Here is a 14107-nt window from a genome sequence, read left to right on the forward strand (position 1 = left end):
TGTTACTCATCCTTTGGAACTAACTCTCTTCATTGAGGATGCAGCCACACTAGATGCCTAACTTTTAGTTAGCAAAGTTAAACTTTAGTCCTCCTTTCACTGCCGTTTTTCTAGGAAACTGCTGCTTCCTTCTGATCTTTGCTGTATCAACTTGTCTCCAATAAATTTCTTTAAGTATCTCCATTAGGCCCTATTCATAGAAGAGGTGTTGAACAATGGCTGTAGTCCCAAGATATAATTTCCTTGTTGAATCCTGGCACAGTTGCCATATTCTTTTCCTGCTTTTTAGCAGCTTTTTTCTTGACTCCTCTTTCCTATTGCCTTGCACTACCCCATTGCTGACACAACCAGTAATGGTGTTGATATGTGATAGAAGTGTAAGTCCCACATTTCTAGACATGTGTTATGCACATAGAACCACAAAGACTAAATATTATATTATATTGTTATATTTTATATTATATTGAAGACTTGAAATTCTTCTACACAATTAATTAATGATTTTTTAAAAAAAGGGAAACTGGTCTCAAAACTTGTAAACACTTCTTAGCATGTAATTCTCAGCTCCGAAACCTGACCTACTACTAGTGCAATCCTCCAACTCAGCAGGGGATTTACTCATATGGAAGACCATCAACAGACATTTGCATCAAGGGACTTCTTATAAGGCCATGCAGTGATAGGACAAGGGGAAATGTCTTCAAGCTGAAAAAGGGCAGGTTTAGATTAGATATTAGGAATATTTTTTTATGATAGGAGTGGTAAAAGACAGACTGGCACGTGGTTCAAAGTAGCCTGGAAGTGCTGAAGGCTCTGAGGGGCTCTGAGCAACCTAGTCTAGTGAAAGGTGCCCCTGCCCATGGCAGGGATTTTGGAACAAAGTTATCTTTAATCCCTTCCAACCCAGGCCATTCTATGATTCTAACTAATGGCACATGCACAGGACTTACTGCAGGTGTACCATCCCTTCATCTTCCCAATTAGATGAAGGTCCTTGCAGTGTCCCTTTTGCTTTCACAATTTGATTAGAAAGCCTCAGATGAAATGTTTGGGTGACTTTGAACTCATAGCTGGGAATGGAGAAAGTTTTGACACAGTCTGTTCCTGAACTTCTTTTTCTTTCAAGCCAGTGTAGCTCTTACACAGATTTGGTGTTTGTGATTTGTGTGTGGCTGGACAGCAAGGAGGGTTATGAGTTTGTGTGAGTTGACATCAGTGTTTGTACTATGCCACCAAGTGACATTTTCATGGGTGTATCAGGAAGGTGAAACCAAAGCATTAGAAAGCCTGGAGGAGGTCTCTCTGCAGGGAGGATGCTCATGTTACCTACTCTGACCTGTGTAAGGTAACAGACTGATTGCTGCATTCAGCTTGAACTCTGAGTAAGCTGGATATCAAATTGCAGATACTATTACTCAGAAAACTCCTCTTTGCCATTTTCTTGTGGTCTGGTCCCTGCCAGGGCTTTACCTACTGGGGAAGAAAAGTTATATCCTGAGTCTTCCAGGAATAGCAAAATAAGCCAGTGCTTGAGTATCGTACTGGATTTTTAAATAACTTATACACTGTTGGTCAAATTATTTTTTAAAATATATTTTGCTTAAATAATAGTTGCTAATCTTCCTAGTAGTCAAGCCCTAGGAAAAGGGAGGGAACCTCAAACAGCACTACTATTACACAACAACCTAAAGGGATCTTTCAACATTTAAATGAGTCAAGATATGTCAGGGTAGTACTGGAACAACAGAGTAATGAATCAGGCCCCTGGTATTTTCTGTTTCCTGCCAAGTATAGGTATACCCAGAAATAAAAAAGCAAAAAAAAAAAGTATTTGGTTCTCAAGTGACACTTTGCAGAAGTCCAGGTGATTTCTTTGTCACTTAGAAAAGAACACCTCAGCTGTCAGATATGGTGAGATACAGAACTGGTAAAGCATTTTGATCTTTAAGATCTTTATTTTGGTTTTAAAAAAATCATGTCAAGTGATGTTGTGAGTGTATGTTGTCACGTAAATTGTTCATTTGAGAGTAGGACTGTCTCTTTTCCAAATAAAGATTCCACAAAAAAAAAACCACTTTTTTTTTTTTTTCTTTCAAGACATTTTTATTTTATTAAAAATATGTAAAAAATGTGTTGGGATCCAGATTGCTTGGAATTTTTCTCCCTTTTCCATTAAAAAAAATGCTTTCAATTTAAACTAAGATTTTTTTTATGATATATTTTTTAGCCTTGCTGGTGAACAGAAACTGTAGAGAAGACTTGGGATAAATCAGTGGAGTTTGCTGCCAGAAAGGCTGTACCATACCAGATATACAGTGCTAGCTCATACAAACTAGCAACTTGTGCTTTTATTTGTCCTGAGATGTGTGATGTGGCTGATGATACAGACAAATTGGTGGTCTTGAGAACTTGAAGTACAGGAGGATTGAGATGAGAAGCTAATTCATTAGCTTCTTGTCATGGCAAGAAAGAGATGAGTGAACAGGCTTGATTATATTTCTCTTTTTCATAGAATCATGGAATACCAGGTTGGAAAAGACTTTCCTGAAGCAGAGTGGGAAAGAGACTTTTATATAGTGAAATTACTCCCATTTTTCATTCTTTAAGGAAATTTTTATTCTGTTTTAAATATCTAAACTCCTTTATTGATTCTGTTGTATCTGGGTAATTGTTTAAGCAAACTAGAGTAACTGGCACTCAAATGATAAGATCTCCTGTCAGTCAGTGCTTAGTAAATGCCAGAAGATGCCCTCCCTGACCCAGAAGAAGATGCAAACTGAGCAGGGAGGATGTAAAATCCCTTCTCACTTATCTCTCCACATGCTGGTGAGGTGCAGACCTGGGCTTTGTTTTCAAGAAGTAAAATGTCTCTTGTTTCTTCACCGATTCCCAACAAGGTTGGGCACATTACTTGCACTCTGGCCCTCCTGCATCTCTGGTGGTACAGCTAAAAGGGATGAGAAAGAATGGAAAAGGGGATCAGAGGTAAATAAGGTAGTAAGTGCAAATTTATGCAGGGCCTAAATGAGGATGAGAAAGTTTAATGTGGTTATTAGTTGTTATTGTTTTGTGAAAATGCAAATCTCTACTCAAATCAGCATGGATAAAGGAATTTGGAGTGACAAGGATTGGGCAATTAATTTCTTTCATCTGAGGCAGGGTCCTGCCAACCCATTGTGTACCAGCAGCTGACAATTATGGGTCAACGAAGCTGTAATTTGGTGCAGGGGGAGCCAAGCAGAGAAAGGACAGACGGATGGGCTGTGCAGTGGGTCAGGCAGAGGGGCTCAGCTCAAGCCTTTCATGCAGTGCCTGGAAAGGGAATGGGACAAGTGGGAGGATGACAGCTGGAGAAGGTTATCGGGGAGTATTTCCTTTAATGCATTAGGATCTATTGTCTGTGTGACCTCTCTGCTGGCAAAGAGTTTTGTGACAATTATTTCTTTCTGACTTTTCTTTTTTTCCCTCACAGCACTGGTGATGGTCCTGAATAGCACAAGTGTCAGCTGGAGCACCCGCATTCAGATGTTCCTTACCTTTTGCAAGCTTGTAGCAATTCTGATAATTATAGTCCCTGGAGTTATTCAGCTAATTAAAGGTATGAAATGAAAAGTAAATGCTTTTAAAGTGTTTTTATCTGTACCCTCCCCAGTCTTTCCCCACCTGCCTTCACCAAATACTGCTTATAGCAGCAAAATCTCTTAATTAGTCTGTGCTTGCTTAACTGAGGCTCTGTACTGTCATTGATTAGAAGTGGAACTACACTGGGATGAACTGGTATTTCCTTCAGCATGCCAATGAGTCTATTCCAATGGGACTTGATTTTCAAATGAGCAAATGGACTGCTCTCCTGTAATTTGCCTTCAGTGTGAACTTTGTGAAAGGGGCAGGATGGGTTTTAAGGCCGATGGGCACACCCTTCCCCGAAGCACATGCCCTCTCCAGGCAGAATGCCTTCTTCAATTGTGCTAGTCCCTAGGTGTGGTACATGGTGTGTGGTGGTAGTGGGGGCTCAGAATTCACAAAATCACAGAACTATAGAATGGTTTGGGTTGGAAGGGGCCTTAAAGATCATCTAGTTCCAACCCCCTGCCACAGGCAGACACCTCCCTCTAGATCAGGTTTTTCAGAGCCCCATCCAGCCTGGCCTTGTACACATCCACAGCATCCATAGCTTCTCAGGACAACCTGTTCCAGTGCCTCATCACCCTCACATGGAAGAATTTCTTCCTGATATCTAATCTAAACCTACCCTCTTTCAGTTTAAAGCCATTCCCCCTTGCCCTGTCACTACATGCCTTTATAAACAGTTTGTCTCCAGATGTTTTTATTGGGGACACATGAAACAGATTCATGGATTTTGTTCTACCACTTTGGTGATGGAAATTCTGATGTTAAGTCTTCTACTGGAAAGAGAAACTAGTTAGCTATTGTTTTCATGGACTTACTGTCTACAAGTGCTGGATGCTTGTGCTACCTGCTTGATTTACTTCTTCCAAGTGAAAAATTAAAGCATACACATAAGGACAATGGTCTGGGGCTAACCCAAGCATAGGAAAGGAAAGCAGAAGCATTTGGAGAACCAGAACTACTGCACAGTGTTTATCAGTGTTGGTGGATAAGCAAGGAGTGTGAGAACCCACCTCTGTCCTTCCCAGCAGCATCCAGCATGGATATGGCTGTGCAGACTTTTCCTTGGCTCTCTGAAAGTCGATTGGGTAAAGCTGTGCTGGCAGAGAAGCTCTTTTCACTGACAGATGTTCAGCTACCTGTAGAAATTTTTCCATTACAGCCCTCTCAGCAGTGGGTGTGAGACGGTGACAAACCTCAGATCACTATCCTTACAACAGCTACATAGAGCACAAGCAGCCATTCAGCTCAGAGGGGCAGAATAGGGAGCACTCGTTAATAAATCGATGGCAGATTTTATCTAACAAAAACTATCACAGCTGTTGGCTTTGTCCCTGGGGATGCTCTTTTCTGATGCTTCACAAACCCTCCCATCTGAGTGAACAGAACGTTAGTCTGTGCGGTGAGCTCAGTTTGTCAGGGACAGGCATCTCACTGTGGTTAATATAGACTGAAATAAAAGTTTTCCTGTGTAACACTCTGCTGATTCATTCTTTTTATCTTCCTGTTTTCCACTTTTTTTCTGGCAGCTGCAATATCATTTCCTGTTGCACATTATACATGAAATATGCAAAATTTCTCTCTGTTCCTATCTGCCCCACTTTTCCTAGACCTTTGGAGCAGGTCAGACCCAGGTTTGGATTGGAGTTTGCTGTCCTGAAATAGCTCAGATAGTGTCCATGATTCCCCACTTTTCCCTTATCCATAATGCCTCCACTTCAGTGGGAATTTTGACTGAGGGCTCAGTGAAAACAGAGCAAAGGGTAGAGGATTTATCCCATTGCTAATGTAAGTCTGAATGAACTCTGCTTCTTCCTGCACTGTATCTATGGAGGATCATTGCTTCTCAGGAAATTTGAGATATTGTAAGGATGTCATACAAACCATAGAGCACCTTGTAAATAAATAAGATCATAATACAAGTCTTACATATTTGCATTTATCTCTATATATGCTATATATATAATTCTTCCTTGCTATAATATTCATACAGTACTGACTATCATGTGGTAGGGAGTTAATAATCTAATTTTTCAGTGGTAAAAAACTTTGAGATTTTGGGTTTATTTATCTTATAAATGTCACTTCTGAATGAAATGCCAGCAAAGTTCCTTCTGATTGAAGTGTTGAACAAGTGAAAGTTTCCACATCAAACACTACAGAGCTTGTTCTGCTCTTTCATGTTGACATAAGTCACTGCTGGAGATGACAAAGCAGTGAGTGTCATCAAGCTCAGAATGCTTTGAAACAAACTAATAGGTCAAATTCTGCTATTGCATGACTAGGGATGCCACATACTGCTGGCAGGTTGTGGCTGCAAGGGTTGTGTCAGAAATCAAGGTCAAGGGCAGGACTTGATGTCAGTGAATTGTTGGGTGATCAAATGTTCCATGGTGTGATATATTTATTTGTTTTAAAATAGCAGATGACCCAAGAGCTTGTTTTTTCAATATGCTTTTTGTTGATGTTGCAGGAGAAACGCAGCACTTTAAAAATGCCTTTGCAGGGAATGATGCCAGTGTTATGGGATTACCACTTGCTTTCTATTCGGGAATGTATGCCTACTCAGGCTGGTAAGTGGATGAAACTTGTAAGTATTTGTCCTGAACATGAGCACTAACATACTCTAACAAAGACATTTGTTCAGATGAAGAACATCTTTTGCCAAGCTACATCATATGGTAAGGGTACTTCTCACCACTTTTCCATATGCTCAGTGGTTATTGTGCAAGCAGCTCTACAAAGCAAAGATTTTCTTCTCCAGTATATGATACATAAGCATGCATTGAATGCTAGAAAAAAAAAGGAATATTATTAAATTTTCATTATTTTGATAAAAGGAATAATGAAGGGATAATTCTTGTTGAACAAGTCAGTAATTACATGAAAAACAAACCCATGATTCTGTTATAAAGTGATGTGACCCTTAGCTTTGCTTTGTAAAAGCAGTATTTGAAGAATAAGAAGTAAACTGTGATAAGATCAGTATGGATCACAAAACAGGGCAAAAAAAACCTAGATTCTTTTGCTTCTTGCTCAGAGAGAATTGGACCTCACTTAACAACAAGTGCAACTGGCTTCTAAAGAAGTCAAGTGCTATTGACTGTGAGCAAAGGTATGAGAATCTGCCTTCAGGTATCCTGCTCAGAACTTTCAAGTTCTTTGTCTCTTTCCCCACCAAAGTACACAGCAGCTGGTTTGAAAGGTGCTGCCACTCTTAGAATCTGCCTTTACAATTTATTCGTGCTAGTGAGAGCTCCACATTGTGCAGTGCCAAAGGGCTTTCAAAGCAGCAGTGTGGGGGGAAAAAGGAGACTACAAGGCACAGAGTGGGCTTATTTTGAGATAGCTTTGTCTGCAGGTCTTCACTTTGCTTTCCATAGCCTCACAGGCAGCCAAGTTCTTTGCTTCACACAAAAGGCAAGGGCTGAGAGATAAGAGGTTTATTTATTTAATTCTGAGGGACAATGGGCCGAACATTGGAGTTCTCTGCCCATCTGTAACTCCCTGGTTGCAGGAGCATTATAAACACGCACACCAAAGTATGAACAGAACTTTATATATTAAATGGCAGGAGGGGAGGAAGCCCAAGAGAGTCCAAAGCATTTATCTGGGATAGGTATGTAAGAAAAGAGCCTGGCATTTTGAAGCCTCAAAGAGATGGAACTTATTATGCAGTGTCTACTTTCTTCCCTCTCTCTCCTATAACCTCCTCTGTCTTTCATACCCATACATGTGATGGTTTCTCACTTTTAAAACATTAACCCAGCTGTATGTTTTTGTATGAAAGCAATTTTAAAAGCTCTTTAAAATCATTTGGGTTTGTTTATTATAAAATCCTACATCAAAAAATCTGTTATTATGTGGCTTCTTTTCCATTTCTTTCCATTTTCCACATAACAGTCCAAGCCTCTAGTCTTTTTTCCTTTACACCTTCTGACTTTCACTTCAAGGTCCTTATTTGCCACTTATAAAAGAAATTAGCAGGAAAAAGACCTAATTTGGCTAGTGTTTCTTCTCAGCTGCCTATTTGTCTTTGTCACCAGCTGGAATTGATTGCCTCAGAACACAGAGGAGCAGACCATTAAGTGGAGTGTCAATACCCTTGCACTATCAGTTTCATGGGGCTAAATCAATACAATAAGCTGAATGTGAAGAGGTGTTGCAAGTGTTGGTGGCATGTCCCTGGATGCAGGCAGAATTTTATGCATAGCCTGCAAGACTATTAACTTTTAATGATACAGCTTTGAAGAAGAAAATAGAGGTAGTATCTCTTCGATGTATGGTTTCATCCTGCCACGAGCAAGTGTAGACTATTGGGTATATAAAATGCTGAGTGAGAAAGGACAAATGGAGAAAAGAATGCAAGGAAACATATCTTTGTATCAATAAAAGGACTGATGCTGGGCTGTCATAGAATCATAGAATCACAGAATGGTTTGGATTGGAAGGGACCTTTAAAGATCATCTAGTTCCAGCCCCACTGCCATGGACAGGGATACCTCCCATTAGACCAGACCAGGTTGCTCAAAGCCCCATCCAGCCTTGCCTTGAACATTGCCAAGGATGAGATGTGCAAAACTTCTCTGGGCAACCTGTTCCAATGCTTTTCCACCCTCACTATAAAGATTTTTCTTCCATATATATAACCTAAATTTCCTCTCTTTCAGTTTGAACCCATTACTCCTTGTCCTCTTACAACAGTTCCTGGTGAAAATCACTACTGTCTAGAAGCAGGACTAAGACCAGAAAAAAGTGGCTGAACAACTTATTAGTCAGAAGCCATCTCTCCTTTGAACTATCCCAACTTCTTCTTTGGAGCTCTATGCCACAAAGCTTCAAAGCAAGTGCTGAGGTTGTTGCATAAGATGGCAAATCTAGTTTCACAGAATTTCATGCTCAGTCACAAAATCACATTTTTTTTAAAAACCGTGAGGCAGCAATAACTCGTTCTGCTAACCCAGATCTGTTCCAAGACTTGTGATGTAGCAAAGCTCCCAGACTTTCTGCCAGCTCAGTTACCATTTGTTTATTCACTGTAGCACTGTTGGCTCAGATATCATTTGTCTTTCTGTACAAGCCAGCATAAGTGCTGTATTGACTGCTCTGTTTAATTAGCCAGGATGTGACTTTGTGCCCATCTCCGAGCCAGGCACAACTGTGATCCAGTGATGTGCAGACCTAGTGCTAATAAATGCAGAACAGAGGGTTCAGTGACCTTGAGGCTTGTGGTTGCTTTGTATGCAGGGCTGTGCTCAGTGAGTAGTTCCTCTGAATTCCCATACAGAGCTGTCTCTTGAACGCGGATGGAATATGACCAGAGAGCAGACGATACTGGAGGTTGTTCCAAGAGTATGCAGGGTTAGCACCCTGAGTTTGTGATTTTATACAACAAACTATTGTCAGATCCTCATTTTATGAGGGGGTTTTTCCTGAGGCTTCATTTGTTTTTATTGTTAAGAAGTCTTTATTGAGTGCTCTGATGAGCCTTTTTGCTCGTATAACATGAAATTTGAAAAGGCTACAACCACAAATGGAATATTAGGCTTGAGGGTGTGTATGTGTGTATAGGATAAGGGTAAATCATAATCTGCCTAGTATGTTGGGGGGAAAAAAATTAATTCCACACTGACTACATAGCTTTTGTCTTTTTTCTTCTGCTTTGCTGTCTTTTCTGAGAATTCCCTTCCTGATTGTAGGGATGAAGGAAGGTTAAATCTCACACCGTCCTTTAATCCAGACATGGGTCTGCAAAGTCTACTGTAATTAACAGCAGTGTTTAAATAAAAGCATCTTCTTGATTCTTTGTGAAAGAAATACAGAATCAAAATCTATCAAGCCCTTATAATACATTTTATAACTTTTTTCTAGGTTTTACCTCAATTTTGTCACTGAAGAAGTGGAAAACCCTGAAAAGTATGTACCTAGTGTTTTTCTTGACTTTTGAAAAATGGTAGTAAAATTTAAAATGTTATAAAAGTAGTGATCTTCAGAAATTCTGCATGCTGGTCAAGCTTCTTGCTTACCAGCAGATCTGGTATCTATTTGAATTGCAACTGCTTGAAGATTTGCTATTTTTGGTCTGTTGTGACCTTGTTACGTATTCCACTTTTATGTGCACAGAAAGCAGAAAACTAAGTAGATCTCTAGGGCACAGGTTCTTCCCCTCAAGATACAACTAACTATCAGTGGCTCCTTTCAGTGACAGTTGCTGGTATCCTGTCAGGGAAATCTTGCCCAAGAAACTTTTCTGCTGCAATATTTGTCAGTTTTGCTGTGTTTAAATATTAATCAAATACTTATTTCTACTTGGTCTAGATGTTTCAGAGGTGCAGGATCATGAATACACATAGTGCAGCATCCGACCCAATTAAACCAAACAGGAGATATGGGTCCGAGTTTGTTTCAAACTCACAGCACCTGTCTGTAAAATATGGAAAGACAAACTGTCCTCTTGGGGAGAGTTTGATTTGTCCCATCAACTTCAGTACATATGTTTTGGTACATGGGGGCAGTAATAAAAAGCTACTAACCTTTTCTAAATATTGACAGAAAATATGCCTTGTCAAATAATTTGTTTACTTTGAGGAAATTACAATTTACTTGATCAAAAATGATTACTAAATATCACTTTCTTAGGTTTTTAAAATAAGATAGCTGGCTGTGTACCAATCACTTGTTTTTTTTAAAGGATATTCAGCACTGTACACTCAGGCAATATGAATCTCAGACATTTAGAGAATGAACGAAAACCCCAAAGAGTCACTGATAGGGAGCTTGCAGAAAGATTTTTTACTGGTTACTTGAAGATCTGAACCGAACCTGTTGCTGTTTCAAAGGCATGAAAACCTTTATAAAGAAATTGATGATAGAACATGAGGATGGCAGAAAGACTGGCAGATTTCCATTGTTTTAGTGTCTTTGAGGGGTCTTGGGTGTGTGTTAATGTGCTCTTTAATGTGATCAGGGTATGTAGCTCAAGGATTTTATGACTGGAAGCTGAAACCAGGCAAATGTTGGTAGAAAATACAGCATTAATATTATACCTATGTACAAATGGGTTTTTCATTGGTAGTCTTCAGTTGAGACAAAACAATGTTTTAGGATCTGTGCTTTAGTAAAACATGAGACAACAGCACTGGAGGTATTTAAAAGACATGTAGAGGTGGCAGTTAGGGACATGGTTTAGTGGTGGACCCATCAGTGCTGAGTTATCAGTTGGACTCCATGATCTTAGAGGTCTTTTCAAACCTAAATGATTCTATGATTCAAAGTCATTTGTGTTGGTGGAGAGCAGCTGGGTAAAGCTTACCCGGCCTGGGACACACAGAATAAGTGGTGTGGGTTCAATTTTGAGGCTTTTTTTTTCTTTTCTTTTTTCCCACTGCAGCTGGGATGTGAGGGAAGAACGCACTGTCTTTTCTGCCCTCATCTCAGGAGAGCTTCTCTGTTCTCCAGGTTACCTTTGGAGAGCTGCTGAAGTTATTCGTGCTGCTAGATAGGAAGTAGTACTGGAGGGCAAACCACATAACCTGGCTGGTTCAGTGTATTCCAGGGTATCTCTGGGAGAAAAAACAGCTCAGTATTACACATGCAATGGTATCACAAAGCTGTTTAAGCTTCCCTTCATCACTCTTCTTGGGGCTGCACTTTGAGAGGATGAGAAGGGAAGATGCTTGGTGTTTACAGCCTCCATGCAAAGGTATAATATAGAACAGAAGAGTCTCAGATTTTGAACATTGCTAAATAAGTGGCAGGTGATGACAGGGCAAGTGTATTGCTGCCAGCTGTCTAACAGAGACCTCTGCATCACCTATAAATGGGGATTCTGGACTCCCTTAACCTGAAACAAGTGATTAAATGAAACAATTGAAACTTTTATTTTTTTTATCTGGTTGCCACCTATGAATGGCTCTGTTGGAAAGATGTCCTGTTGCTTCACCACTGTTCCCAAAGCTACAGGACAAGGAACAGTGTGTATTAATCCCAGTGGCAACTGTCTCAGCTCCCTCCAAATTCAGTGCAGGTGTTAGATGAGCCAGTTATCATGCTGCTGTTGTAGGTATTTATTAAAACTCAACTGCTTATTATTTATTAACCTAAAATGCTGTCTTTCCTTTCATTCTTGCTGTATGCATTATGTTAATGGTTGCACTGGGCTAGTGGAAGGTGCCCCTGCCCATGACAGGGGCCTTGGAACTGCTACTTTGAGGTCCCTTCCAACACAAACCATTCTGTGATTCTATTGTATAGTGCTGCTGTGGAGGTGTGATGTAGCTGTTTTTAAAAGGGAAAAGGGAAGTACAGGCTTGAACCACTTAGAACCTGTAACAGCTCCAGGTGTGCAATTTGTAATGTTTGTCAGTGGTTAGGGATGTAAATTACTTACAGCAAGAGAGGTGAGCATGCTGATGTCTTCTGGCCTGCAGCTGCCAAAGTAAATGTTTGCCTGAGAATCAGTCACAGTTGTGTATATCCAGATGTATGACAGCTTTGGAAGTAACTGAGATGAATGATAACTCCATTCCTATGTTAACCAGCCTGATGCAAACCTGCCGTGAATGTATCAAAGGAACTGTGGAAGAACAGCACAAGGTACAGCAGGGAGAAGGCAGGAAAATGCTCTAGCAGAGAGTGGGGATGGGGCTTTGAGCAACCTGGTCTGGTGGAAGGATTAGAACTAGATGATCTTTAAGGTCCCTTCCAATCCAAACCATTCTATGATTCTATGAACTGGGCTAGAATATATCCTGATATGTGCAGGAAGGTGGAAACATCTACTTTTAGACACTAAAGTTTTCCAGATAGGGACTGCATTTCTTGCTGTGGTGTGTGTGGTGACAGGAAAACCTGCTGGAGTACAGCACATGTCATTGGGAGTCCTGGAGAGGGGCAGGGAAAGGGGGGGTGGTTGTGCCCTTGCCCAGCTGAAAGCCTCTTTTATGCTCCAATGGAGTGGCTGTTTGTACAAGCAGAAAGGGCTTGGGAGGCTGTGGGAGTCTGTGGAGTTGCAGTAACCTACCCAGAAACAATAAACTGCAGATTTAAGACTATAAATAGGATAAATACTACAGGCCTGATGCACTGGGATACTTAGGTGGTATGAAACCCTAGATAGAGGGAGCTGAAACAGAGACAGTGGAAATGAGCCAAGTGGGTAGGAAGTACCCTTTAAATCATAGAAGGGAGAATAGAGAGACCAAAAAATAAATAATCTCAAAGTAGATGCTATTACTTTTTTGAACAGAGTTTTAGATGTACTGTTGAATTCCCACTTTGGAAATGGCACAGTTCCTTCTTTGGTATAAGGAAATTATTATAACCTCAATTATCATAAGATGTAAAACCAGCTTTTTCTATCTCCTGCTAAACCCCCTTTTGATGTCTCATTTTCCAGGCTGAACTTAACTTCCTTATTACTCTTGCTTTAAGTGCTTTCCTCATGAAGTATTAGTAGGACCTGAAGCAACACAAAGTTAATGTTTTTTTTACAAGGAGCTTTGGTTGCAGCATTCACTGCTTTAATGTACAATTTTTTAAAAGAGCCTGAAATAATTGTATTATCAAGAATATGTGGAACAACACTGAAGTGTAGCAACAAATTTCTTTTACTTTTTATGGAAATTATGCTGCACATATATGTGCTGGGTCAATAGCAAATGTTGTTTGAAATGAAATATCTAAATAATCCTTCAAGCAGAACTTCACCAAAGCAAACTTGTGCAGCTGCATCACATGGGGCTTTGATCTTTTTGATTTTCTTACATTATAAGGATCAGCCCTACTCAGACTGAGGTCTTGTTGTATTGTCTAAATAATTAATGAGTGAAGGAACAGCCAGGTCACTGAGAGAGAATTTGTCACCTGAAAATTGACAGGAGCCATGTTGTCTGAAGCAGTAAATTTCTAGGACTGGAAATCAAGCATACTGAATTTTCAGACTCATTTCTTATACAAAGTCCTTGAGCTCATCTGTATTCCTGAGCACCCACTATGTACTCTCAAGAAACAGGCCAAGTTTTTTTCAGTCAAGTGTCCTGGGGCTCATGCCTGAACAACACTTTCCTCCTCCCTTGCCAGACAGGGTAGAGTCCAGGATCACTGCTTTAGTTTGTAAAGAATTTTGACTGTCTCCAGATGACAAAATAACTGAGGAGTGTTTTTACATTACAGCAACATCTTCGGAGCCTTGTCAAAGTCAGGGCCAGATTGTATCAGATTCTGGCTGAAGAGAATCCTGCTTTAAAAAAAATTGTGCTGCATCCTTACTACAAGCAGATGAAATTATGAAGATTTAGCCTCTTGTTGGAAAAGAAAGAAAATATTATTTCAGTTTCAGGGGAGGGAAACCTAAGACTCAAATTCCTTAATGACTTCAAGGAAGTCTGTGATCAAGGGGGAAACTAGAGAGAGGTATTGATTCACAGCTCTCATTTAACTGATTCACATTATATCTTTGGCAGTGTGAGGTTTGGTT

The 14107-nt window shown here is 40.1% G+C and overlaps 1 protein-coding gene across 1 annotated transcript in view; it reads left to right on the forward strand.

Annotated features, from left to right (window-relative positions):
• LOC103800627 (cystine/glutamate transporter-like) overlaps nt 1–14107 on the forward strand; it is a gene marked incomplete at its 5' end in the record, with an annotated part of 49565 nt that overhangs the window by 4828 nt on the left and 30630 nt on the right. Inside the window, 3 exon segments of the mRNA XM_009073009.1 lie at nt 3473–3598; nt 6104–6203; nt 9502–9546. Of these exon segments, the coding sequence (XP_009071257.1) occupies nt 3473–3598; nt 6104–6203; nt 9502–9546 (271 nt within the window).

Source organism: Acanthisitta chloris, unplaced genomic scaffold (genome assembly GCF_000695815.1).
Source record: "Acanthisitta chloris isolate BGI_N310 unplaced genomic scaffold, ASM69581v1 scaffold7114, whole genome shotgun sequence".
NCBI classification, from domain to species: Eukaryota; Metazoa; Chordata; class Aves; order Passeriformes; family Acanthisittidae; genus Acanthisitta; species Acanthisitta chloris.